Source organism: Eubalaena glacialis, chromosome 14 (assembly GCF_028564815.1).
Source record: "Eubalaena glacialis isolate mEubGla1 chromosome 14, mEubGla1.1.hap2.+ XY, whole genome shotgun sequence".
NCBI classification, from domain to species: Eukaryota; Metazoa; Chordata; class Mammalia; order Artiodactyla; family Balaenidae; genus Eubalaena; species Eubalaena glacialis.
In genome coordinates this window covers 46,340,311-46,366,968 of record NC_083729.1, presented here as the reverse complement: position 1 = coordinate 46,366,968, position 26,658 = coordinate 46,340,311, and the positions used below count along the sequence as shown (strand labels likewise).

The window sequence follows — 26,658 nt, the reverse complement described above, 5'->3', positions numbered from 1 at the left end:
ACTATGGAAGACTATGCTGCTGTTAAAATAATGAGGTAGTCTACATTTGTTGACAAGAAAAGATCTTCAAGATATATATTAATACATAAAATAAGCAAGTTCTTTATTTTGAAACATGAGGGTTTCTCTGTTTTGTGAGTTGGGCTATATGTTTATTTATTGTTCCATTTTATTCAGCATTTCAAGGTGTTTGTAATGAAAGGGGTTCACTATTTGCCTTAATCTGCCATGTTGTAAGAACCAGAAGTTCCAAATACACAAATATTTAATAATGGCATTCATTTGTTTGCAGTCTATTGAAATGTCTTCAGTGGAGGAATAAAGATACACCTGTAGTCTTACCAGTACTACAGATAATAGTGTACAACGGATATGTTCCCGTGGAAATTTGTTGGGCATGTAAATACTCTTTGGGGCAGCAGAGGAATACTTCACCTACTTCCACTTGTGTGCAACATAACACAGCTTATAGTAGATACATTTTTGGCACACCAAAATGTACCAAATAGAATAACTAGTAAAATTACCCATACCAAACTCTGCCAAAAAGCAAAGGTTGAGTTAGTGCTAGAAATAATTTAAATAAAATAGAAATCAATTTAGGAAATATTTTGATATTCTAGGTACTCATGCCTTTCAATTAAAAGTGTGTGTGTGTATCTTGTACTGGGAGAAAGATTTTTAGTTTTTACACTCTTAATTGTATATAGAAGGGTTCAAAGTTTTAGAATAAGGAGGAGAATTCAAGCTTATAGGAGAATGTTATCCTTAAATTGAAATTTTAATTATAGTAATAGTGATAATGTGATTACATTGATCACTGATCAATGTGTATGATCTCATGCTCAATATCCTTATGAAGTTACTATTATCCTAATTTTACAGATGAGGAAACTGAACTCTAGAGAGGTTAAGTAATTTACCCAAAGTCACACAGCCTGTATGTGGTGAAGCCAAAATTCCAACCCCAGTTTGATTCTAGAGCCATGGGTAGCAACAATCTAACATAGAAATATGTCTCATATCCATCACTCACTGGAGACCACACTTAAATTTTTGGTGTATTTTATTAAATTTTTCATTTCCCCATTTACGTAAATTGTCATTTTTGAGGTTATTGATAACAGAAAAAGCAAATGTGAGGGCCTGTATGATGATTCTGAAATCGTCTACATTCTAAGGACTATGTTTTTATTTGAAGAAGGTAGTTTATCCTGATTTATCCTGACTTTTTATTGGTGGACTTAAAGGATCATGCCTGGTGAGAAGAGCATTTACTGCAGTTATTTGAAAGACGTCTACAATCTTCTCCCTTCTCTCAAGACTTCTGGGACATGTGTTGGCTGCCTCTCTGACGTCTGTTTCTGATAAGTGAGTTTTAGTCTCTAACAACTCCTGGGAATTTTGTCGGCAGAGACCGGGTGAGATCATTTTGCTTTCCGCTGAGTTTCCTTTCTCTGTTTTTTTGGACTGTTCTGATGAGCATGACCCTGGAGCATTCAGTAATACCTCTGTTCTCTTAGGAACTGTTGGCCTCCTCCCTGGTTTTATCTCTGTCTGCACAAAAACTCCATGTCGCTGGAAAGGAAAACAAAGTTGACGTTAACCAGGGCACACAAGTTGCTGGAAGATGCAGCTGTGACCTGAGTTTATGTATTAGCTCAAGTCCTGATTGAAGCAGGCACTTATTTCTCTGCCTCTTCATTGGCTGTCACCTTAGTTCAAAACTGAAGACGGCAGCATAATAATTATTGGTGAACCATTTAAACAAATTATGAACAAGTGTGCACCAGAAAATGAACAGGAAGGGAAAAACAGAAAGTCAAAGGAGCGGCATCTCATTATCTCCCATTCTCAATTTTTCTGTCATTTGAATTGTATGAGACTATTCATATCCAATTTCATTTCTTGCTCTGCAGGTTGCTATGGATACGATAGAAACCGCAGTTCATAGACCTAAGGATTTATGATTGCATCACAAACGTCTATTACTTCCAACAACTAATAGTTGTTGTGAAATGTTATTATTATTAGCTATGGTGAAACATGAAAAGAAACATCTGTAGTTGGGAAGAAATCCAGCAATTGACTATTACATTACTGTTCAATTTATAAAACTTATATGCATCCCCCTGCCACACACATACATAAGCATATCAAAAAATTTAGCAAGTTGCTTTGATATTACCTTAAGTGAATGATTTTAATAATTTGAACCAAATTCCAAAGACTGATCCAAAATTATGACATCATTCTTTAGTTTTGACTATGACATGTGGTTAAGATTTTATCCTCCTAATAACCATGTTAGTTTGTTTAAATCAACTTTGAGAAATATGATTATGACTTGAAAGGCTTAGACTTCTACCATAAATCTATCCCATCATAAAGTATTAAGTAATTGATTCTAAATACTGACTCACCTTTCCCCAGATGGGCTCATTGGGTGTTTTCCTGGCATCATATTGATGTGAAAAAGAGATGCGTTCTATAAAATTCTTTTGGAGTTCTGCTGATGCATCAGGAGAGGCAAGTGGAACTAAGGGGAAAAAAAGAGATTTTGTGAAGTCAGGATAAAAGAGTTGTATATGGAAATGTAATCAGTATTTATAATATTTTTGCTTTATCAAAAATGTTAATGAAACTAAATTCTTTTAAGTATGAAAGGTTACCTAAACACATCTAAATAATACTATAATAGATTCATCATTCTTTCTCCATGAAAAGAACCAAATCAAAACAACCAAATTAGCCCCACATGTGGAATTGCTAGTAATTTAAAAAACTAATACTAATGTAATAATGGCTTTTAAAAATCAACTGTTAGATCTGCTTCTTGCACATATACCAACCAAAGTATTAGGAAAAGCATAAGTACAATTTATTTGTCAACTTAATTTTACTACTGAAAAGGCTTTGAGAAATTTATGCATAAGTTGCTCCCTGCTAGCACTGACAAATGAACTGGAAGATTCCAGAGCTGCTGCACTTAGAGTTGAACACACAATTCTTTTCATTTCCCATTGACAAAGGCTCTGAAAATTTGTGAGAGTATTAAATTCTTTTAAGATCACTTTTAAATAATCTTTCAATCTGTGTAATAGCTATATAGGGGTTCATTATATTGGTTTCTCTATGTTTAAAATTTTTAATAATTTTAAAAACTCACTTTAGTTTTGCTTTTAGCACACAATGTTATGTAAGGAGTCAGAGTAACACCCAGTTTAGTGACATAAAATTCTGTCAAGGAAAAAATTAAAAATTTCTCCCTTTTATAGAAAAATATATACATAAGATAATATGTACACCTACCATATCTATGAAGTGATAACAAGAAACTGATAACAGTGGTTGTTGCAGGGGGAGAGAATTAGCTGGCTGGAGGACAGAGGTGGAGAAAGGTGGATTCACTTTCACTCTTTCCCCTATTGTACCATTTGAATTTTGTACTGTTATGCCCGTATTAACTATTAAAAAATAAAATTTAATTTTGAAAAACCATGACTTTAAAATTAGGGAGGATATATAAGAAGGAAAAATATGTTAGTAAATTCACATTTATTAAGCATTCATGAATTCAATTCAATATTCAGACATTGATATAAACTAATTTTACTAGCTAGAATGATAATTATTCCAACATTTATATATTACATAATGTGAGATGGCAATCTTTTCTAGCTAGCAGGGAAAAATGCTAATTGATAACATTTCCTTGATTTCTAATTGAGATCAGATACTCAAAACTCATTTTCTACTTAATCATTACCTTTCTTTTAGGATTTGCTAGCACACAAAAGAGAGCAGGTGCCAAAGATTTAACATAAATTTGTGGACAACTATTACACTGAGAAATTCTAACCATAAGTTATATTTTTCCACCAAATCGGAAAAGACTATCAGTTTTGGGGTGAACGCCATGGTCTGGCTCACAGAATGTTAGTGTTTCCAGGAACATAGTCTGATAACTCTTTGAATAAAATGAAGCAGCTCTAAATTTAGGCATTAATCAGGTGGGGTTAATGGAGTATCCAAAGCATGGGCTTTGGGATAAGATAGACATGTTTTCAAATTCCAGCTGTACTGTATTTCCTAGCTGTGTCACTTTGGACAAATCACTTAACTTCACTGAGATTCAATTTCTTCTCTCTAAAATGGGGATAATAATAATTTGCTTTCAGAGCTGTGAGGATTAAAGACAATGTTTATAAAGTCTCTAGAATGCTGGGTCAAATTAGAAAGGGACTTCTAAGTTAGGCAAGGGGCAAGCTCTTTTGCATCCTGACAAAAGGGAAACCATGGAAGAGGAGAAGCATGAATGTGATGAACTATCAAAATGCTGGGAGAAAACCAAAGGGTTTAGTAAACTGCCATGAAGGGTTGGTGGCAGCTTGGGCTGGAGGGTAGGGAGATCAGATGTAGACAGTAGAGAATAGGTTGGGAGAGCTTTTAAAATCTGCTCTTGACTTTCCCCCACATTGCTTTGGGAAGATCACTGTTTGCCTCAGGGCAGCAGAAACTGGCAGCAACAGTCTAGCCATGTGCTGTCAACTTAGTAACATTGGAGCAGCACAGAAATCCCTCCAGGGTAAGGAGCTGATGAAAATGGATGCATGCAGCCCCTTGGGCATTTCCTTCTCCAGCACTCCCCGAGCAACTGTCAGTGCTGGTGGATTAAAAATGTCAAGAGATTGCCTTCTCTCGGTGATGCCTCTTTTTAGGAGTTTAAAGGGAAAGGAGTGGAGCCCTAAGTAGAGGATTGGTCTCAAATAGGGACAACAAATGGAGATGGTCAAAACTGGTTTTGTCAGGCCTGACCCTCTCCAGCCTGACCTTCATCTTCTTTCCTTAAATTCATTGAGAGGTACACAAGCCAGACCCTGGTCTTTAGCCTTTGCCCACACAGGGCTGATAATTCCCCTTGGGGAATATGACCTACGATAAACTAGAGAGACACTGTAAAAGAAAGACAATAAGATTTAAAACATACACTATGTGAAGCAGAGTTATTAGAACCTATGTACCAAGAATAAAATAAGCATAACAAATATACTCAAAGGTACAGAAGGTATTCTTAATATAAAGCAAGAATAAGAGGTCATAAAAAAGAATCATGTAAAATATTAGAAATAAAAATATAATAGTTGAAGTAGAAATGATGAGATAAAAATAAGATTTATGAACTAGAAAATCAGACTGAGAAGCTCTCCCAGAAGGAATCTGGAAAGGATGAAGAAATAAAAATAGAAAAGCTAAGAGACATTGATGGTAGAAATACCAACACTAGAATTCAGGAAACCTAGAAGAAGAAACAGAGAAAAGGAAATGTTTAAAGAAATAAGGATGATAAATACATAAGAATTAAAGAAAGCCCAAAGACCTCAGATTGAAAGGGCTCACAGATTACCAAACAGGTAGCAGGGCCAGGAGTAGGATGAGGCAAGTGAGGCTCATGGGATGCAAAATGTAAGGAGGCACTTGCATGATCCTGGGAGTGAGTGCCTCCTTACATTTTGCACCCTAGACCTCTGACTTGGCTCACTCTCCTCCCAGTCCTACATGGTGGATAAGAAATAACTCACATGTAAGACACTTTATAGAGAAATTTAAGGTCATCTGAGACAAAGAAAATATTCTAAATGTTTCAAAGAGGAGAGGTAGATTACCTACAAAGGAGTAAGAAGCAGATTTATATCAAATTTGACAACATTGGACACATAATAACTTATTAATGTTTTTTAAATATTAAAGGGAAAAAAACTTTAAGCCTGGAATTTTTATATCCAACTAAACTGTCATTTAACCATGAAGCCAAAATTAAAAAATATTGGGAGGCAAAGAAGGCCTCAGAATATTTCCCCATAAACAGACCACTTCAAAAAATTTCTAGAGGAAGAACTCAAATAAGAATAGAAATAAATCAAGGAGGGTGCCTAAGGTATATGGAAGAAAATAACAAAACGTTTTGCCTCCTTAAAAAGACAATGACTGGGGCTTCCCTGGTGGCGCAGTGGTTGAGAATCTGCCTGCCAATGCAGGGCACACGGGTTCGAGCCCTGGTCTGGGAAGATCCCACATGCCGCGGAGCAACTGGGCCCGTGAGCCACAATTACTGAGCCTGCGCGTCTGGAGCCTGTGCTCCGCAACAAGAGAGGCCACGATAGTGAGAGGCCCGCACACCGCGATGAAGAGTGGCCCCCGCTTGCCGCAACTAGAGAAAGCCCTCACACAGAAACGAAGACCCAACACAGCCATAAATAAATAAATAAATAAATTTAAAAAGAATCCCACTCTTTAAAAAAAAAAAAAAAAGACAATGACTAAAGAACAGAAAAATAAGTATTACACCTATAACTCAGAACTAAAACTCTACTATTTAACATATTAATGGAGATTCTGGTGAGTATTATAAAAAATGAAAAAAGTAGTATAATGATTGCAAAGGAAAAGAAAAAACAGTCGTTATTTGTAGGTAATATAATTACCTGAATAGAAAAACCACTAGAATCAATAATGAGAATAAGGGTGTAGCAAGGCAAGCAGACAAGTGTACAAAAATCAAAAGCATTTTGCTATAATAAAAATAACCTACTAGAAAACAAAAGGAAAAATAAGATACAGTCCCTGTAGGAATAAAACTATACAGTATAAAGTTTCTAGAAAGTAAGACTTCACAAGACCTCTATAGAGAAAATTTTTTAACTCAAAGACAAAAATTGAGCTGAATAGACTTTCCATTCCCTTAGATAGGACGGGATAGTATGTTACTGTAAAGGTGACAGTTTTTCCTAAATTAATCTATAATGTCAACACAACCCAATCAAAATTCTAGCTGGATATTTTGAGAAATGTCATAAATTCCAAAGTTGAAATGGAAAAATAAAGGTCCATAAATAGAGAGCTTAACTGCGAAAAGGAAGAGCAAAGAATGAGGAATTTCCCTATCAGATATTAAGACAAGCTAAAAATCTATTTCATTAAAACATTTTAGTAATAATCCAAGGACTGAAAATTAACCTAAGGAATGTAACGGAGAGCTCAGAGACAGACTTATTCATATAGGGAACCCTAACATACAATTAAGGAGGTCTCCCAAGTTAATGACAGAAGTGTAGATTGTTTAGTAGATGGTATCCAGAAAACTTGTTCACTGCATGGAGAAAAATGGAATAGGTTCCCTATTTAATACTGCACATAAAGTTGGGCTATAGAGTTAAATACATAATTATGGAGGGTAAAATGATAAAACCAAGAGAAGAAAACGTAGGAGAATATTTTTGTGACCTAAGGGTAGGAAAACTCATCATAAACACCCAATGCACAAACCATAGGTGAAAATAAACTTGATTACACCAAAATTTATTTCTGTACACCATGAGCAAAGTTAACAGAGATGATAGGTTGGGAAAAAATATTTGTAGCATGAAAACTAAAAGGGATAGGACATCAGTGGGAATGGCAGAGTAAAAACCTCCAAAAAAACTGCTTCTCCATAAAAGCAATGAGAACATTGGCAAAAATAATCAAAATCAACTTTTTCAGAACTTTGGAAATTAACCAAAGGCTTGCAACAATCTGAGAAGCATTTATTCAAGAAAAATGGCTTAATCTCTGTAATAAAAGCAGGCCTTTGGCCCAGCTTTCATGCCCCTCTCCCCACCTTGGCATAAGCCTTGGAAACTAACAGCCCTGAATTTAAGGTGAAAATCAGCAAGAAGCTTAGCAGCCACTGGAAAGAACCACTGGCTTTGGATCTTCCCACAAACATGAACTCAAAGAATTGTTATTTAACCTGGCTGGCAGTTCTTTGGAAACTCCATTCCTAGGGCTTGTCTTTATAGACAATGACTCAGCCTCTCTTAGTGTAAATAGCCTTTCCCCCAAAGGCATTTGTCAAAAACAATCAAGGGCAATTGTTTAACAGGGCAGCTGCCCTTAATGGCAATAATAGTTGGGGCAAACAAGAAGCTGACCCAAACTAGAAACTTTTATGCCTCCTACCTGCTTAAAATCCAATGCCAGCAATTTCCCACACAGGAACCTATCCTTGGACAACACAGGGCATATCCACCTACTATAAGGAAAACTTAAAGTATGATGAATTTAAGTTACCAAATTGATGTCTTAGTGAGAGAAATGCATAGAGCAAAATCTGTATCATCATTAAAAGCCCTCTGTAATGATAACAAAAATACCTCGCCATAAACTAGATTTAATACAAATAGTATATTACATATTTTTCATATAGGGTAACAAATAAAGATTGGTCACAGGGTAACTTTTTTTCAAAACAAATACTTTAATACTTTACTAATATTCAAAACCAGTATTCTACCAACCAACACAGTTCTTCTAAAATAAATATTCAGTAAGTCTTTTAATTTTGGGAAGGTTTGGGATTAAATGCAGAGATGATAAAGCAAATACAATTAAATCTATAATTTGTTATATAATATGTCAGAAGAAAATTTGATCTAATAGTTTTCTAGTGTTGACAGTTTTAGGGAAATTTGATTAAGTTTATAAACAGTATTAAAATGTTTGACATATCTGTATTTACTATATTTATAGGTTTAATTTATTAGATTTACAAGAATTTTTTAATTGTTTGGGAAGGCTTTGATTGTCAAAGTTCTACGTTTTCCTTGTTAGGTATTTAAAGTGTTAAGAGGAAAACAGAATATAATTAAATCAACAAACACAGCTTAAAATATTAATGGAATTTAATTGACTATGTTTGTAAATAAGTCATTGTTAAGGAGTATTTCATTTGTTCAAGCTGAGTTAATTAAACATCAAAGAACAAGTGAAACTTACTATTCTAATATTATACAATATTTAAAAATTAAGGGCTTAAAGAAATATTTTTAAATTTATAATGTTAAAACTAGAATATTAATTTAACCATAAATAAATATAAATAACTCTTTCTGTATGCAAAGACTCCCATAGAACATAAAAAATCTTCTACTGAAACAAGTTACCTTCAAAGGATTAACAACTGGACTGCTTTCAGACCTGACATAACAATAGAATCCAGATGACAGCGGAATAATACCTTCCTAGTGTAAAAACTAAGTAACTATGAATCTAGAATTCTATACCCAGCTATACTTTCATCTATTAAAGAGTGAGGGCAATTTAAAGACCTTTTCAGACAAAGAAAAGTGAAGAGTTGGCCATTCCTAAACTCTCATGGAAAGGACTATTTAAAGACATTGAAGTAAGGTGTTACATTGGTGGCCCCAAAGAATCAGGCCTCCCAGTATTCGCATCCTCGTACAGTCCCCTTGTGTATGTGCACTGGCCTTGTGATTAGCTTCAACCAATAGGATGTGGCAGAGCAATACTATGCCAGTTCCATTTACCCTGCTGGAGAAACCACACGCAGAGACCAAATGGAGAAGGAGAGGCCCAATCATTCCAGTGTCCCAACTGAGTTCAGTCCCCAGATGACCTACCAACTAAATTCAGCCACTCAAGTGCCCACCAGCAAGAACAGCCAAAGAACTGCCCACCTGAGCCCAGCCCAGACTGCAGAATCATGAGCAAATAAAATGATTGTTGTTTTAAGCAACTAAATGTTGGAGTGACTTGTTATGCAGATAACAAACAGAAAGACTTCAGAAAGAAGTCAATTAAATCAATTAAAATGAATCATCTTTTATATAGTGATCTAGAACCTCCCAGAATCTTGAAAATAATAACTTAAAAAAATATCTTCATGGGGACTAATAAAGGGGCAAGAAAGGTAATCTAAACTATTATAGAAAGAAGTTCCTTACCCAGACATTATACCTATTAAAAGTAGACATAACTACCATGTTCATTTATGCAAATATATGTGATTTTTAAAGAAGCCCACAACAGTGAAGATCATCTAAGTGGGAAAACATCAAAGAAGATATTCAAGTTCTTAGTGGTTACTCTACTTAAGAATTCAAATCGGACCCAAAATAATTACTTAAAAGAAGCCTTGTTAGATGAGGCATACAAAAAGTAAGCCAAAGTCTATGAAGAATGTTTGAAATCCACTCTCTGTTTCTTGGAAACTTCTAATTAAAATAGGAATTTTCCAAACAAGGATACACCAAACAAGTTGGTGTCTAGCCATCTACATTTTATCAACAAAGCCAGGATTTATTCAAACACACAACTTGCTCCTCATATTGATGTGAATTTAGCAGCTTTTGTTTTGAGAAATTTTCTTAACTTTTCATTTGTGTCTACTTAAAAAACATTCATCAGTATTATTTTTCTATTAGAAACCCCATTCTTCTAAGTAGTATTTATTTTCATCTTACATAAAAGGATTATTAATGTAAAAATAACAGTACAGATTTTCACAATACAGTGAAAAAGAGAAACTTGAATACAACTGTAGCAAGAAATCATTGTTATGTTATACCTTGATGCAAAAGAAGCAACACAAACTAAAACCTATTTCAGAAAAATATTTTTAGCACCGTATCTGAATTCACAATTTTAAAGAATGTTAAAATATCAAGTAACTGATAAACAGCCAAAGTTTTATTTAAGTATGAAACACCTCCCTTACCAATTAGATCAGCTTTTCCAATTTATAAAGTTTTATTATATAAAACCAAAAGTGAACACTCATTCTTACAGGGACTCAGATATGATGGAGCATAGCTGTTTGTTGAAATGACCATGGATGGCAGCCAGGAAATTGTGTGGTGGTACAAGACATAAAGGGCACTTTCATTATCAGTACAAGATGACATTGCTGAAATGCCAAAAACCAGGCGTAATTAAGTAGGCTGATGGAACAGAATGACTATGAGATGACTTTTGCTATTAATGCATGTTTATATACTTTCTGTCTATATGCATATATGTATACACACACATATATACATACATTAAAAATCTGGCATATACAGACTAGTTTATATACATATTTTTAAACGTTACATAAAATATTTTCTTTTAAATATCATTCTCATCTAGTATCCAAACACCATCTAAAATATGAATAAATTGCAGGTTTATATTGTGGTATGTATATTAGTTAAAATTACATTATGACTTTAATCTGTTGAATAATATGTAATTATCATTAAACTAATCAATACATATTTGTTGAGTCTGGGCATAGTGGTAGGACCTGGAATATAATAATGATTTTGGCAATGAGAAATACCAGTAAAAGAACAGAGAGAGAGAGGAAGAAGATAGTACAATGATAGTAAAGAAATTAAAAGGGCTTAAAGCCTTAAGGAAAAAAGAGAACTAAATGGGAGCAAAGATATTAACAAATTTGGAAGCTGGAAAGCAGATGGATAAGTGGCAATTGAGTTGAGTAGAGCCCAGTAAACTGGAAGCTAAGGGCTTGTGGAGGAGGGGGGGGGGTGGTGAAAATCAAGCCAATTCATGCCACAGCCTTCCAGTGAGGCTGGGGAATTGGAGGCGTCAGAAGCTTCTGAGGCAGGGAGCATGGGAAGTGGTACAAGTTGAAGCTGTAAACTGAAGATTGTTTGAGAGACTCCCAGATTTTCCGTCCCCTACTCCAGGCAGAGGCTTGGAGGATTCCTCTAAGGGAAAATTGACAGACCTACAGACACTGATTATGGTTGTTCCCTTATGAAATGGCCGTGCTGTGCCTGATCATCCTAGAACAAAGCCTATCTCTCTGTCTCATCTTCCACCACATCCCTTATTGAACTAGAGAAGAAACAACTGCTCCTTATGATAAAGTACTGAGACCTGACTGGTTAGTTAACAAAAAAGTCAGTTAAGGCAAAGAATCATAGAAAATTATGTAAACCATACTTATTTTCCTTTAACCAGTTCATTCACCAAAATTTTATTGAAATGCAAAGGCATTTTCTTTGAGAAGTGTCTGTTGGTTGGAATTCCACTTTGTATTTCTTGCACAAACCACACCCCTAATGTATCCTTTTTATTTTCCGTTTCTTTAACACAGAATGGAAACTTAAGGATGCATTTGAAGGAAAATGAGTACAGCGTCTTTCAAGATTTAAAAAATTCACTCTAGCTCTTCTTTTATAGTTATTTTACCCATGCTTAATTAGCATTTTTAAAGTTAGTGATTAACCTTTTAGCAAGTCTTTGTAAAGTATTCAACTTTGAATGTTTTATAGAAACAACTGCTTTTTTTCTTACTCAGATTTTAATTTATAATATGTAATTAAGTTATAGAAATACAGTAACAAGTACACAGGCATAAACTGGTTCTGAAACAAGCATGACTTTCAGAGAGTATTCTCTACCTCCTTGGTCTGAGTTATGTGCCCCTTCTCTAAATCCCCATACCAAGCTATCAGGAGCAATAGGAGACTTAGGTAGATTTGGCAGGTCAAATAGGACCATGTAGGCCATGGCAAAGAATTTGAAATTTACTCTACAAACAGTGAGAAGTAGCTAGAGCCTCCAAAGGGGAAGAGTGATGTCATTCATGTTTTTAAAAGATCCCTCTGACGATGGTGTGGAAAACATTATGGAGGAGGAAGAAAGGAAGCAGGATAGTAGTGGCTTCACTATATTGGTAAGATAATTTGGGATAGAATTTGGAAATAGAGGTGTCAAGATGGATTGGCTGTAGAGGGTAGGGAGTTTTAGAATGACTTCTAGGTATCAAAACTTGAGCATCTGGGGGAATAGAAATGACATTAATTGAGATGGGGGGATAGGTTTGGATGGGAGAAATGAAATGTTCTATTCTAGCCATGTTAAGCTTGAAAAGGAGATTAGTTATCCAGGAAGAGATGTTAAGTAGTTGGTTGGATATGCAGGCTTGAAGCTCAGGAAAGAAGCCAGGGCTGGAGAGAGAAATTGGTACTTGTATTAATTCCTTTGACTTCAGCCTTAATCTTCTATTCCGTGTTTCATCTATTTTGGGTAGTCTCTCTTGAGGACTTATACGTTAAATAGTGATATTAGCACCCTTCTCCTCTTCTACTTCCCATCTTCTGTCAACTGTACATTTATTTTTCTTCTTACAGCTGATAACATAATTCTGATCTGTAACCATATTTAAATTTTCCATATTGTGTCTATAGAATGACGCTAAAAGTTAACTACTAAATAGCACTTACAATTACATGAATTTTGTTCACTTAAGAGCCAAATGTTGTGCTAGGACTACATTTCTTTCTCAGTGGGTCCAATGCCCAGTGCCACTTGGGGTAAAAAAAAGGTTCTAGTGTACATGTCAAATAAATCCTCTTTTCTAGGTTAAAAATGATTTCCCCTGAGAACTTTTTTTAAAAATTATTTTTGGCTGTGTCAGGTCTTTGTTGCTGTGCGTGGGCTCTCTCCAGTTGCGGCGAGCGGGGGCCACTCCCCGTTGCGGCGCGCGGGCCTCTCATTGCGGTGGCCTCTCTTGTTGCGGAGCACGGGCTCCAGGCGCACGGGCCCCAGCAGTTGTGGCTCGCGGGCTCTAGAGCGCAGGCTCAGTAGTTGTGGCGCACGGGCTTCGTTGCACCGCGGCATGTGGGATCCTCCCGGACCAGGGCTCGAACCCGTGTCGCCTGCATTGGCAGGCAGACTCTCAACCACTGCGCCACCAGGGAAGTCCCCTCTGAGAACTTTGAAGACATTAACTCCATTGTGCTCTTCCATCCGTGTTGCTTGATTCCATATACGTATTCCTTAGGTGGTGACTTAGTTTTCTTTTAATGGAAACTTCTGGAATCTTCTCTTTATTATTATTGTTTTGCAATTTCATAATGATGTATAGGTGTGTATCTTTTTTCCCTTCATGCTTAGATACACTCAGTAGACCCTTTCAATGGCTCTTCTTTATGTTGGGAAACTATCTTCTTATTATCTTTCTAGAGGCTGTGTAGAGTACTGGTTATATTTACAGGTACTAGAGTCAGACTAAGTTCAAACACCAATTATTTGCTGTGTAGCCTTGGGCAAATTATTTAAACTCTGTGCTTGCTTTCTCATCTGAAAAATGAGAGTATTAATAGTATTACTATACTATTATATGCCATAGGGTTGGTGTGAGAATTGAATGAGTAAACATTTAGAAAGTTCCATAAAGTACCTGGCAAATAGTATATGCTTAATAAATGTTATGTGTGGATATAATTATCTCGCCTTCATTTTTACTCTTTTCTGGAGCTCCAGAAAAGTTGGACCTCCAAGACTGATTCTCCATTTTGCTTTTATTCTCTCATATTTTCTAAGGTGTTGTTGTTGTTGTTATTTTATGCTCTGTGATATTTCCTTGATTTTATCCTCCAGACCTAAAAAAAATATAATTTGGCATAATTCTAATCTTTGGTTGTCCATTCATAAATTAAGAATAGGATAGGAGACCAGTTTGAAATACTAAAGTAACTAGTGTGGTAGTTGACATCTAGCTGAGACAATGGGCTCTAGCAGTCTTAATGTTGGGAGAGGGTAGAGTGCTAATGACTGGAGCAGTTATTTAAGAGACAGACTTTCAAATAACCCTCTGATTCTCCCCTCCCCCGTTTCCGTTATGCTTTGTCTGCTGACTGAGCCTTCAGATACTTTTGTTTTGTTTTGTTTTGTTTCAGGCAGATTGGCTCTTCTTCACTGCATCTTCTTCTGTATATCCTAGGCTATTGCTTCTGTGCCCTTTTTTATCCATCAACAGTCTTCCATTCCTTCTCAAAATCCAGAAAGCTCTTCCTTCCATTCTTTTCACCTTTATGGGTCCTTTGTGGGTTGACTGCTTTGCTATCATTCAATAGGGTCTTGGGAGGCAGGGGATTTAGATGTTTGTGCTCAGTCTACCATCTTGAATCAGAATTGGAAACTTTATTACCTTTCTAAAAGAGACGCCATTGTTATAGACTATCTAATAGTTGGCCCTCCCTATTAACTACCACCCTTGAGATGGAAATCATGTTAAATATGACCATTTTCTAATATCCTGACCTTCAATCTAGCTGCCCTTCGTATCCTTAATTAGACTGGCCAATCACAGAGGCCAGAAGGCTAAAACTGAGGGACTGTTGACGTCTAAAAGTAATCCTTCGTTGCCTACTGTCGTGTTCAGAAAATTTGATGTTTATCTTGTGAACTTTTGTATGGGGTGAGAACAGAGCGGGTATTCAATAAACACATTTTTGTTTGGACTTGATCCTGCACTTCTTTAAGACTTGCTAAAAATTCTACTCCTGCAGTAGAGATGAGTAGTACTGGGTTAAGAAACAGATACAACTTGAATAAATGTGAAAGACTTAGATTATTATAATGACATTGTCAGGTAAAACAAATTTTAGATCTCAAAATGTATGAATACTGTATAGAACAGTATTTCCTAAATTATGTTTTGTGGGATACCAGTCATGTGAGATGATCTGAAAAAAGGTAAAGTTGTCAATATTGGGAAAACATAGCATTCTTTATTCCTCTTCTTGGAAATTCATTATGCTTATGCTTAGAATAAGGGTTTTAAGAGTTCTGTAGTAAAAAAAAAAAAACAAAACTGTTTAACTTTATAAATTCAGTTTTTCCAAAACTTATTTGACTTCCCCTGTTTTTTTGAGCAGTAGCTATAAACATCATAAAAACTAGTGCCCCTCATCAGAAAATCTACAAACAACAAATGCTGGAGAGGGTGTGGAGAAAGGGGAACACTCTTGCACTGTTGGTGGGAATGTAAATTGATACAGCCACTATGGAGAACAGTATGGAGGTTCCTTAAAAAACTAAAATTGAATTACCATATGACCCAGCAATCCCACTACTGGGCATATACCCAGAGAAAACCATCATTCAAAAAGACACATGTACCCCAATGTTCATTGCAGCACTATTTACAATAGCCAGGTCATGGAAGCAACCTAAATGCCCATCGACAGATGAATGGATAAAGAAGTTGTGGTACATATATACAATGGAATATTACTCAGCCATAAAAGGGAACGAAATTGGGTCATTTGTAGAGACGTGGATGGATCTAGAGACTGTCATACAGAGTGAAGTAAATCAGAAAGAGAAAAACAAATACTGTATATTAACACATATATGTGGAACCTAGAAAAATGGCACAGATGAACCAGTTTGCAGGGCAGAAATAGAGACAGAGATGTAGAGAAGAAACATATGGACACCAAGGGGGGAAAGCAGGGTGGGGGGGTGGTGGTGGTGGTGGGATGAACTGGGAGATTGGGATTGACATGTATACACTAAAATGTATAAAATAGATAACTAATAAGAACCTGCTGTATAAAAAAATAAATAAAATAAAATTCAAAAATTCAAAAAAAAAACAACCAAAAAAACCAGTGCCCCTCAATGCGCACTTTGAAAAATACTGCCCTATAGTGTTGCCTAACAGTTATAATTTTTAAAGTTTGCTGGCAATAATGAGCAGAATGCTACTAAATTTCTGACTTGGAAGCTGGTGTTATCAATGATCATTACAATTTTTATTTTGTTGTATTAAACATATTTGGGGCTAAGTTATCCACTAGGAAGGGATAAGGAACAAACTTGTCAAGGGCTGTACTTGCTGCATGTGTATTTTCAACTCCTGTAGAGGACTAATTTTCCCAGGAGGTGCAAGCACATCTAATACATCTTAATTTGATAGCAGTAACCTGAGACAGTGGAGAACTGCTAACCTTACCTATTCCATAAGAAGGCTTTTGCAACTTGCTGTATTTGACTGGAGAAACAAATGGACATGTTGGTTTTTTAAAGTCACTCCTCTGGGTGCTCTTAGTGTCATAAGGTGGTTGGAAGGGATTTTCCAGTCCTTTACCATGTGACCACCAGTCACCCTTCATGGAAAAAAAAAATGGAAACACAAAATTGGATATTGTAGGACATTCTCATTTTCATGTGTTTGATGCTCAGTAATTTGATTCAACAAGTTATTGGATTTTCTAATACTAAAATAGAGTTCTGCAATCTAGGACTAAATATATTTTCACAAAGACTGTATTTCCTAAGAGGCACCTAAAAATGCATTATCATATAATTTTAGCTAAAATACAGCTGCTAATTTCTTAAACTACCTTCTATCAACAGATGGAGTGGTAAAAATCAACAAAATAGTTATGTTTCTATGTTTTGTACTACCATTTATATATATATAAATATGTATATGTACACACGTGTGCATATGTATATAGTAAACATGATTTAATCTAAAACTTATATTCTATACTTTTCATTATGGCAATACAAATAATGTATTATCATCTAAGGTGGTGGTTTTCAAAGTTTTTAGTCCATGACCCACACCATGAAATACATTTTATGTCATGCAAGAGCACCCACTGCATACATATACATAAAACTAGAGGTTTCACAAAACAATACTTATTCTTACTACACGCAGTGCACTTGGCTATTTTTCTGTTATATTACTTTTCTATTTCATCTCATAATGCTGGCTGCAGTCCACATTGATTTATAACTCACTAATGATTCAGTTTGAGAAACATTGTTCTAAGCAGAAATATCTCCAATGTTACTGAATTTCTGATAATAAAACCTGAACTAAGTATGCAGGAAATGAAGATTCTTCATCAGCACGTTTGATCTCTTAGAAGTTCAGAAAGCAGTGAGGTGAATTGTTACTCAACTTAGTACTGACTAAAAAAATTTTTTTTAATCTGGTTGATCAGGTAGAAGAGAACCTTGGGAAAAGGGAACTTGACACCTCAGAGTCCTTGGATATTAGAGAATGAAAGTAACCTTGGGTATGTTCCAACACCTACCTGGGGCTTTAAGGGAAGAGATCAGCCTTTTAAAAGATCAACTATGATTGCATTGTCAGAGACTTTAAAATATGATTCAAGGTGGAGAAATATGAGATTCTAATAAGTTAAATTCTGAAAATACAATTGAAGCTACATTGATATAAAAAGAAGGAGGCATCTAAAGAAACTTGTGTGGCTACATAGGCAGTTAGCTTTCAAATGAGCTTAGTTTTCAAGGAGACAGGTGTGTGTACAAGCGGTGCACAAAATCAGATTCAAAGGAGAAACACTTTAATGGAGTCAGCTTGTCAGGAGACTGTCAAGAAGCTTAGAAGAGATTCATGAAATATACCAAGCAGCAAAAATAGGGCGTTCTGTGGGAAAAAATTCTGTTGTAGCAAGAAATCAAGGAAAGGCTTAGAATTTGGAGAAGAGTACCCTGCTTAGAGCTGAAAGTCAGAGCTATTCAACTTTAGGTTCTTCATTAAGGGAAGTTATCTTCAAACTGAAAAAGATGGGATGGACATGAACCAAAGAGAGCACTAAGCCCTTCACAGATGAAGACAGAGTCAGAACTCACTTTGCAACTGGAAATGAGGGCCAGTTTCTAGGCCAGTGACAACCTGTAACCAGGGGTAAAAATGAATGTTTGCAGAAATCAAAGAAATGTAGGAAGTGGGGAATTTTGGAGAGTAGGAGGGATCAGCCAATGCCTCATTTTTCAGAATGGACTTAAAGGTGAATTACATCTACTTGATGTAGATCCTAGGAATTCTAGAACATATCACTACACAGATGGTATCTTCTCACTCTCTGGCTCAAAATAGTCACGTCTTACTGTTGTCAGAGTGCCTGCTTCTTGCAGCTCTTCCTAACTCTGTGATTACCACCGTGCTTATTATGCTGCAAGGTCTAGGCCTTTTCTCACTTATTCTCATCACAATTCTATGAGGTGGGTACACCCACTGTACAGATGAGAAAACTGCTGGGAGATAAAGTAACTTCCCCAAGGTATATCACTAACACGTAGCAGAGCCGCCTCAATTCAGTCCGTCATTTGTCTGTGCATGCCTCTAATTTCTGTGCTACATTGCTATAGGAAATCTGCTGTGGAGGGCAAAGCCAGATAAACACAAATTTATTTAACTTATTTCAAAAATGAAAATAAAGAGGCTCTAAGTAAATATCCTGAGAAATCCTCTATGACAAGGTTTTAAGGCTTACTCTTTATATCTTCTTTTGTTGATCTGAAACTTATTTTGCTAACATCCAAGTTACTGGAGAAGTGACTCTGGAATAAGTGAACCACGATGTCTGGCAGACTTCAATTTTTTTTCTTAAACAAGAGTGTAGTGCAAAAGCTACCTTAAAGCAGAGATAATTCACCTTTCAAGAAGACTTGAGTTTAGAATTTTACTAAAATGGTCTCTTTGGTTTCACAAATACATATAAAGGAAATAATGAGCAGTTTTTCCTGAAGTGTGATTGATGACTTCAAGACCCTTATAGTTGATGAGTGTTCTGATTAGTGTTGTCAATTGGATGAATCTTCACTTCAGGAGAATGAAATCCTACAGTTTCAAAAACTGTTGTGTTTATCTTCTCTATTTCTGGATAGTCTGCCCTATGCCTGAAAAGTCTGGTTCCTTCCTGGAAGAGAGTGTGTATGCACCCAGGCACATGTGCATGCCTTTTTGGTCCAAGCATTTGCTCAGAGAGATTATAAGACAAAAGGTAAAGGCAGAGGCTTATTTTTTTTCCTTCACCTCACACCGAAGAGAAAGACTAAGAATAAAAATGTACTGCTCTGTGTACCATCACTTACATTGGATTGAGAGGTGCATGTGGAATTATTTATGATTAAATAAACCAAACCAGGAAGGGTCCTCTATGTTATTGCTTTGCCTAGGTTTTGGGGGTCAGACCACATCTTGCAGATTGTAGAGGGGGTTTTGCCTACAGAAAGAGTTGTTCCCAAAACTTTGCACCCAGAGAGAGGATGAAGTCCTCCCTTCCAGCCCAAAGCCTGTCTCTTTTCCTGCCACAGGATGACCGTCACTGGGGCTCCATGGTAGGGAGGTGCCTGGTGATTCCTGACGACAAGGCTCCCTATAACCCCGGCTGCTGGAAGGCCTAAGAGCCATTGTGCTGTGGGCCCCTTAGCCACATTTGGAAACCACCGTGAGGCACTCTCTCTGTTATACTTCTGTCAGCCCTTTGCCTTCAGAAATGCATCAGTAAACATTACTTACTTTCATTCTTTGGGACACTAAGGGAGAATCCTAGGGGAAATGTAGTAAAAAGTAAGTGGGGTATCCTGGAGGAACCAGTTAAGAGAATATAAGAGGTGGTGTGCCAAGCTCTATGGCATCCTGGCCAAGAGGGCTGCTGCTGCCCGTGGTGGTGTGGTGATCTGTGGACATCAAATTATACTTTATGGATTCTTAGGGAAATGTGGACTTTTGTCAACACCTTACACATAGAGGATCATATTCTTTTAGTAGAGCTCAGTGGCTTTAAAAAATTTGTTGTGTTATAGCAAACACTAGAGTTATACTGTATCTACGTTCCTCTCTGTTTTGTTGTGGACCAGAAAGAATGCTGAAAAATACCTCTTTTTAAGCAATTCATAATAACAATTCACAATAACAGTTATTCCTGCACTGTGTTCTGTGGAACACTGGTTCTGCAGCATATTAACAGGTGTTATATAAAAGAGGTTTCCATAGTTAAAGAAATGTGACAAATACTGAGTTAAACAAGTTTACCACAGGATTTCTCAAGAACCTTTATCTACTAATGTGAATTGTGAAGCTCTGAGAAGGGTGTATAAAAATACAGGTTTTCGAAAACATATCTGACTTCGGAACTTTATTTTATTGAGCACATAGGCAAGGGCTAGTGCTCCAAAAAAATACATTTTGGAAAATACTGACCCAGTATAATCTTTTTTGAAATATCAATATTTACCAATATTTAAAAACACAAAGACAACCAAATTAGTTTTCATTGGAAATAACTGAGCTAAAGCTCCTTTTTACTTCTAGCACCACCGATTTTATGTCCTTATGTAGAACTGTATAATTGATTATTTCATTTAAAAATCTTGTAAATAAATAAAATTGACCAATCTGGTATTCTAAAGATATTATCTTAGCAAGATACATAAGACAACAGATATATGTCAATTGAAATATTTAGGCAACTTTATTTTCTTTACTCTTATTTTAAAGTCAGTATTACTATAAGCCAGTTAATTTTTTTAAACCAAGCTAACCTTTAAAAAGAAAACTGTCATCTTAAATAAAAGAACAAAGTTTACAAATATGTGAAATGAGCATTCTTTATTACTCCTTGGGTACTTGGAAATGAGTACATTCAAGGGTTTTTTGTTGTTGTTGGAGGGGGTGGTTTAGTTTTGTTTAAATATGACCATTCCCTTCACTCCACGCCCAATGTGAACACTTAGCTCTGTGATGCATCTTTGGTCTTTGTACCTCCTTGTTCAGCCCTCCTTGTTCAGCCCTCCTTGTTCAGCCACTGTGAACCTCTCTTACCTATCCTCTTACTTCATTTCAGACTCACTTTCACCACCTGTTTAAGGTCTTTGAGTCATGGAGCTTTGAGCACTAATAAACAAAGATTCTACTGCTGCTATCACCCAGTCTTGTTGATAGAGCAGCTACTAACACTTCTGTACATTTATTTTTTTCAAGACACCTACAAAGTAGGAACAAGAGAAAATTAGATTTATTTTTAAATTTCTTTATGTTTCATATTTCTCTTCTCAAACCAGCTTCTTTTCCTTATGGGGTTCAGGATGGGTTAACAGCTTGGTTTAAACTTGGCCTTGAACTAGAGCTCAGGAGAGTCATTCATTAACTTTTGTAAGAATTATGAGGACTTCACTAACCTGGATTTCTGTACCACATTTATTTCCCCCAGAGGCGTGTTCTATCAATATCTTTTAAATCCTCAATAATTATTTGTTTATAAAACAAAAAAGCCTAAAAACTGCCCTTGTAAGGGTTTACTACATGATATTAAAGCATATTTGACTACAGGAATTTCTGCCCCCAAAAGCTCTCACATTCACACACAGGGCCATCATGGTGTGCTGTTTTGTGACAAGAACAGTTGATGTTATCAGTGTAAAGAGAGCTCACGAAAAGCAATCTCCATTTAAATGTTGAGTTAAATCACAACTACATCTAACCTTACATGGCAAAAGGGACTTTGCAGCTGTGATTAAGTTAAGGATCTTGATAAGGAGAGATTATCCCAGATTCTCTCTTCTGATGACCCCAATATAATAACAAGGGTCCTTAGAAGAAGGAGGCAGGGAAGTCGGTCATAGATTTGAAGATAGTATGTTGCTGGCTTTGAAGAAGGGGCCATGAGCCAAGGCAGGCAACCTCTAGAAGGTGGAAAAGGCAAGGAAATGGATTCTTCCTTAGAGCCTCCTGAAGGAACCAGCTCTCCCAATAAACAATGAGATTGATTATGTACTTTTGAGCTTCAGAACTGTTGAGAATAAATTTGTGTTGCTTTAAGCCAACACATTTGTGTTGTTTAAGTTTGTGGTAATTTGTAACAGCAACATAGGAAATTAATACAATAAATTATACCTCAACGAACCTGATTCTAAAAAAAAGAATGGAATATATTTAATATGATAGTGAATAAAAGTGTGATTTGTCTAAACCAACAGTCCTGGATCAGAAACATGACTGTGACATTTGCTTACTATGTAATCTCAGGTATGTTAATTTACTATATTAGAGCATGTTATCATCTAAACTATTTCCAATAGTACCTCCTAGAAGTTGTTGTGCAGATTAAAGGATATAACTTATACAAAACACTTAGCTCACTCCTAGCACTTCATACACTTTCAATAAATGGTAGCTATTTTATAGAAAGTATCTGAATTACTGAGTATCATGGGAAATTTTTATATTATCTGTCACAAATACAGTATTAGAGATTTCTTCAATAACCCCTCCTCCCTGCAAGCACCGCTGAGTGACTATAATCTGACCCGATCTAGAAAAACAATTATTTGGATTCCTTCCCTATATATATAGTTTGTATGCAAAATTATCAGCGAGGATAGCTCCAGCTTACTGCTTTTAACTATTGGATTATAAAAAATATTAGTCTGAGATCTGTCATATCCTTTAAGTAGTCTGTGACAAAATTATCCTGCAAAACACTTCTGAATCTAAATCTATATTTGTAAATAATGAACATCAATCCAACCTGATCTTCTGGCTCGTTTTTGGGATCTATGTAGGGAACTGGTTCATTGCATGTTCTTACATTTGTGTTAATGAATTTAGCATAATATACATGTCCTCTCCCAACACATGGTTTTGAATGTTGAATACTTTTTCCAGGCTTTTTTTCATGTTTCGCTTCTTTTTTTTCAGTTACATACAGTATACCAGCATCTTCTATTTTATGCTGTCTGAAAAACAGAATTAAATAGTATATCATTTATCCAATGAGCATTTCAGTGCTGAGTCATAATTACATAAAATTAGATTTAAATATATTTCAAGTGTCAAGACAATTTAGGCTTTATTAATAACTATTAGGGGCTGGTGCAATTAAAATTTGGCAGGGTATCCTCTCATTCGAAATTATATAAAAGATAAAGAGATTTGTGTTAATAGTGATTATTTATTACCATATACCAATGTAGTGTACAGATTCATTTGCTTGGAGTTAAGAGAGAGTAGTGATTTGATCATTCTTACGAATTATGTTTACAGTATTTATTCATGTGCCTAAGTTACATGCTAATCTTAACTCATCTTCTTTAAAAGTTAGTTACCTAGTAAATTTAGCTATCTGGACAAGGATAACTATTTAATTTTAAAGGCTCACCTGGCAAACTTATAAAAGCTACCAAATGAGCACTATTATTTATCTTTTCAGGAAAAGACCACTGTGCAGACATCAGAACAGCTAATTCAATTTCATCATTTTTTGCTTCTAATAATTACCCTGGAACAAAAATAAAAATTATTGAAATTTTTAAATGTTAAAAAATATTTTAAAAGGAATAGTTATAAATTTTTTCTCCTTTTAAATAAGGAGTAATAGGAGTATTTTAAAATTTTGCATACTTGAAAAGTAAAGGTAAGAACAAAATATTTGAATTTAGATTCTTTTTACATAGAAATTTTAAAAAATCAAAGCCCTGACCCACGGAAGGTGAGTGAATAAGATTCGAAATTTATAGAGAAAGTGATTAGTTCTGTTTAGCCTTGTCCATGGCCCTACCTTACTTCAAACCAAAGCAGGTCCATCTCTTCTACCCCATGTCATTTTTTTCAATTAAAAGCCTCCAGTGGCTTTCCACTGCATTTACGATAAAACACTTCCTCCTTATCACAGTTCTGAGGCCCTGTGTGACCCTGCTCCAGCTAATCTCTTCAACCACTCAAGCCTCTCTCCCTTCCCTTCTCCAGCCAGCCTGCCTACTTGCAGTTCCTGGAACACACCAGTCTCCTCTCCCCTCAGGGCATCTGCTCTTCCCCAGCTCCCTGAACAGCTGGCTCATTACCATTCAGGTCTCAGCTGAAGTCATCTCCTCAGAAACTTTTCCTAGATTTCCCCCTCCCCACTCCATGTATTCTCTGTCTTAGTACTTTGTTCATTTCTTTCATAACACAAACTATGATTTATCATTTATGTACCTACTCTTTGTTTATGTGTTCTAGTAAGCACTACAAATAATCCTGTACAAGCCAATAAGTTCCATTAAGGTGACGATCGGGTTTCATTCATCATTATGTACCCAACATCCGGACAAGTGTCCTGATTGTTGCAGGTAAACAGATTGGCATTATACTATTTACACATTCCTGGTGAATCTGCTGGACTAGTTTTTCACTCTGGCTTTGTGTTAGCTGTACACACCCAACCCTCATCCAAAACACACACAACATTCAGTACCCTTGGATTCCAGTTCTCTGCATCCTAGCAAAAGTTGCTCTCTGCAAAGGATTTGGAAAAAATGATTACTGGTAAAGTGTAAATTACTTTGGAGGTTTTTCTGTTATCTTTCCAGAGATGAATTTATTTAAAGGCCTTAATTGATTTATCACTGTAGACTTCTGGCATCAGTTTTTTCCATCTGCTTCTCACAGTTGTAACCCAACAATAAATTTGTACTAGAATCAGGCCTTAAGGAAAGGACCGCAGCTATTTGTTCACATACTGATGCATTCATGTGATGAAGGATCTGTGGTGTGAGTGGCTACAGATTGACTCATAAATGTGAAATATAGGGTTCTGTAGTAATCTCTTACTAGAAGGAAAGCACAGTTAAAAATACTAATGGGCTCTGAAATAAGTCAGACCTGGGTTGGAATCCCAGCTCTGCCATTTACTGTCTGAGCCTTGGTTTCCAATCCTTTGCATGATAAGGACAATAATACCTATTGTGAGACATGTGAGAATAACACTAAATAATTCATTATTTCAATAAATATTTATTGAGCTATGTGTCCAGTGCTGTTTGAGGCACTGAGGATAGAGGAGTAACAAAAGAAACAGAGCCTACATTCTAGTGGGGTAAGGCAGTGGAGAGATAAAAAGTAAAATATATAGTTTGTTAGATGGTGTTAAGTACTAAGGACAAAATTAAAGCAGGGAATAGGGTAAAGAAGTGCATGTATATGGGAGGTAGGTGGCATTTTTAGATAAGGTGGAGGCCGAGTTATGAAGGTGGCAACTGAAAAAAGACAGGAAAGAGGGGAGAGAGCTAAGTGGATATCTAAGGAAGCACATTCCAGCAGAGGGAAGTGTAAATGCCAAAGCTTGGAAGCAGAAGCACCTGACCTCAGGACGGTGCTTCTCCAAGCGTAGTTCCTGGAGTAGCAGCCCTGGCATCAGTTGTCAGCTTGTCAGAAATACATATTCACAGGTCCCATTCCCAACCTGCTAAATCATAATCTCTGGGGCAGGTTCCCAGGAAACTGTTTTAGCCAGCTCTCTAGGTGATTCTCATGCATGTTAAAATTTGAGAACCACTGTTTTAGTGACAAAAATACAGGTTTGGAAGCACATACCCCTGGCTCCACACCATAACAAGCTGTAACAAGCTGCTTGATTTAATAGTTCTCAAAATTTAGGGTACATCAGAATCACCTGGAGGTCTTGTTAAAACTCAATTATCATGCCCTTCTTCTAGAGTTTCTGATTTGGTATGTCTGTGGAGGGGAGCCCCTGAGAACTGCATTTCAAATAAGCGCCCAGGTGATGCTGATGCTGTTCTGGGGACCAAACTTTGAAAATCACTGCAGATGGCGCAGGGAGACCTCAGTGCTGGAGGAGAGGGAGGCAAGGAGCAGACAAGGCCAAGTAAGGCAAAGGCGCACATTGTGTAGTCCCCATTGGCCGCTGTAGGAGCCTTAGCTTTTCCTCTGCAATGGCCAAGGGAGAACAGTGATCTAAATTTACGTTGTAAAATGACCACTCAGAAGACTGCATTGAGGAGGCTGCAGAGGGGCGAGGGGAGCAGCAAAGACTTCTGCAGGATATAGGTAAGAGACGCTGGTCCTTGGGCCAGGGTGGTAATGACGGTGGAAGTGATGAATAGTGGTGGATTCTGGATATATTTTAAAGGTAAAGCCTACAGAATTTGCTAATAAATTACATGTGGGGTGTGAGAAGTAGTGGATGATTCAAGATGACGTCAAGAATTTTAGGCCAAGCTACGCATGTAAAGTGCCTGATACATAGTAGGTTCCCAGTAAACAGTGCGTTTTAAAAAGTATTATTGTGCTCAATACTAGAAATGAGAGGTAGGAAGGGGATTGGCAGAGGAAAAGCCCTGATGGCCCGAAGACTCACCTTTCGGATCTCACTTAACCCTCCCCCGAAGTAGGAAAACATTTTTCGGAAGGGGAAATAGAAAAACAAAGCCCAGCACTTACTGCTGCTTATCCTCCTTTCCCTCCAT

The 26,658-nt window shown here is 36.5% G+C and overlaps 1 protein-coding gene across 1 annotated transcript; it reads right to left on the bottom strand.

Moving 5' to 3' along the window:
• Nucleotides 1-1,209: 1,209 nt before the first annotated feature.
• Nucleotides 1,210-26,658, bottom strand: C14H2orf73 (chromosome 14 C2orf73 homolog). The gene is made up of 5 exons (XM_061211426.1): nucleotides 26,633-26,658; nucleotides 22,944-23,151; nucleotides 16,601-16,754; nucleotides 2,424-2,539; nucleotides 1,210-1,578 (listed from the first exon to the last, which is right to left on the bottom strand). The coding sequence occupies exons 1-5, from the start codon at nucleotides 26,656-26,658 to the stop codon at nucleotides 1,210-1,212; spliced, it is 873 nt and encodes a 290-aa protein (XP_061067409.1).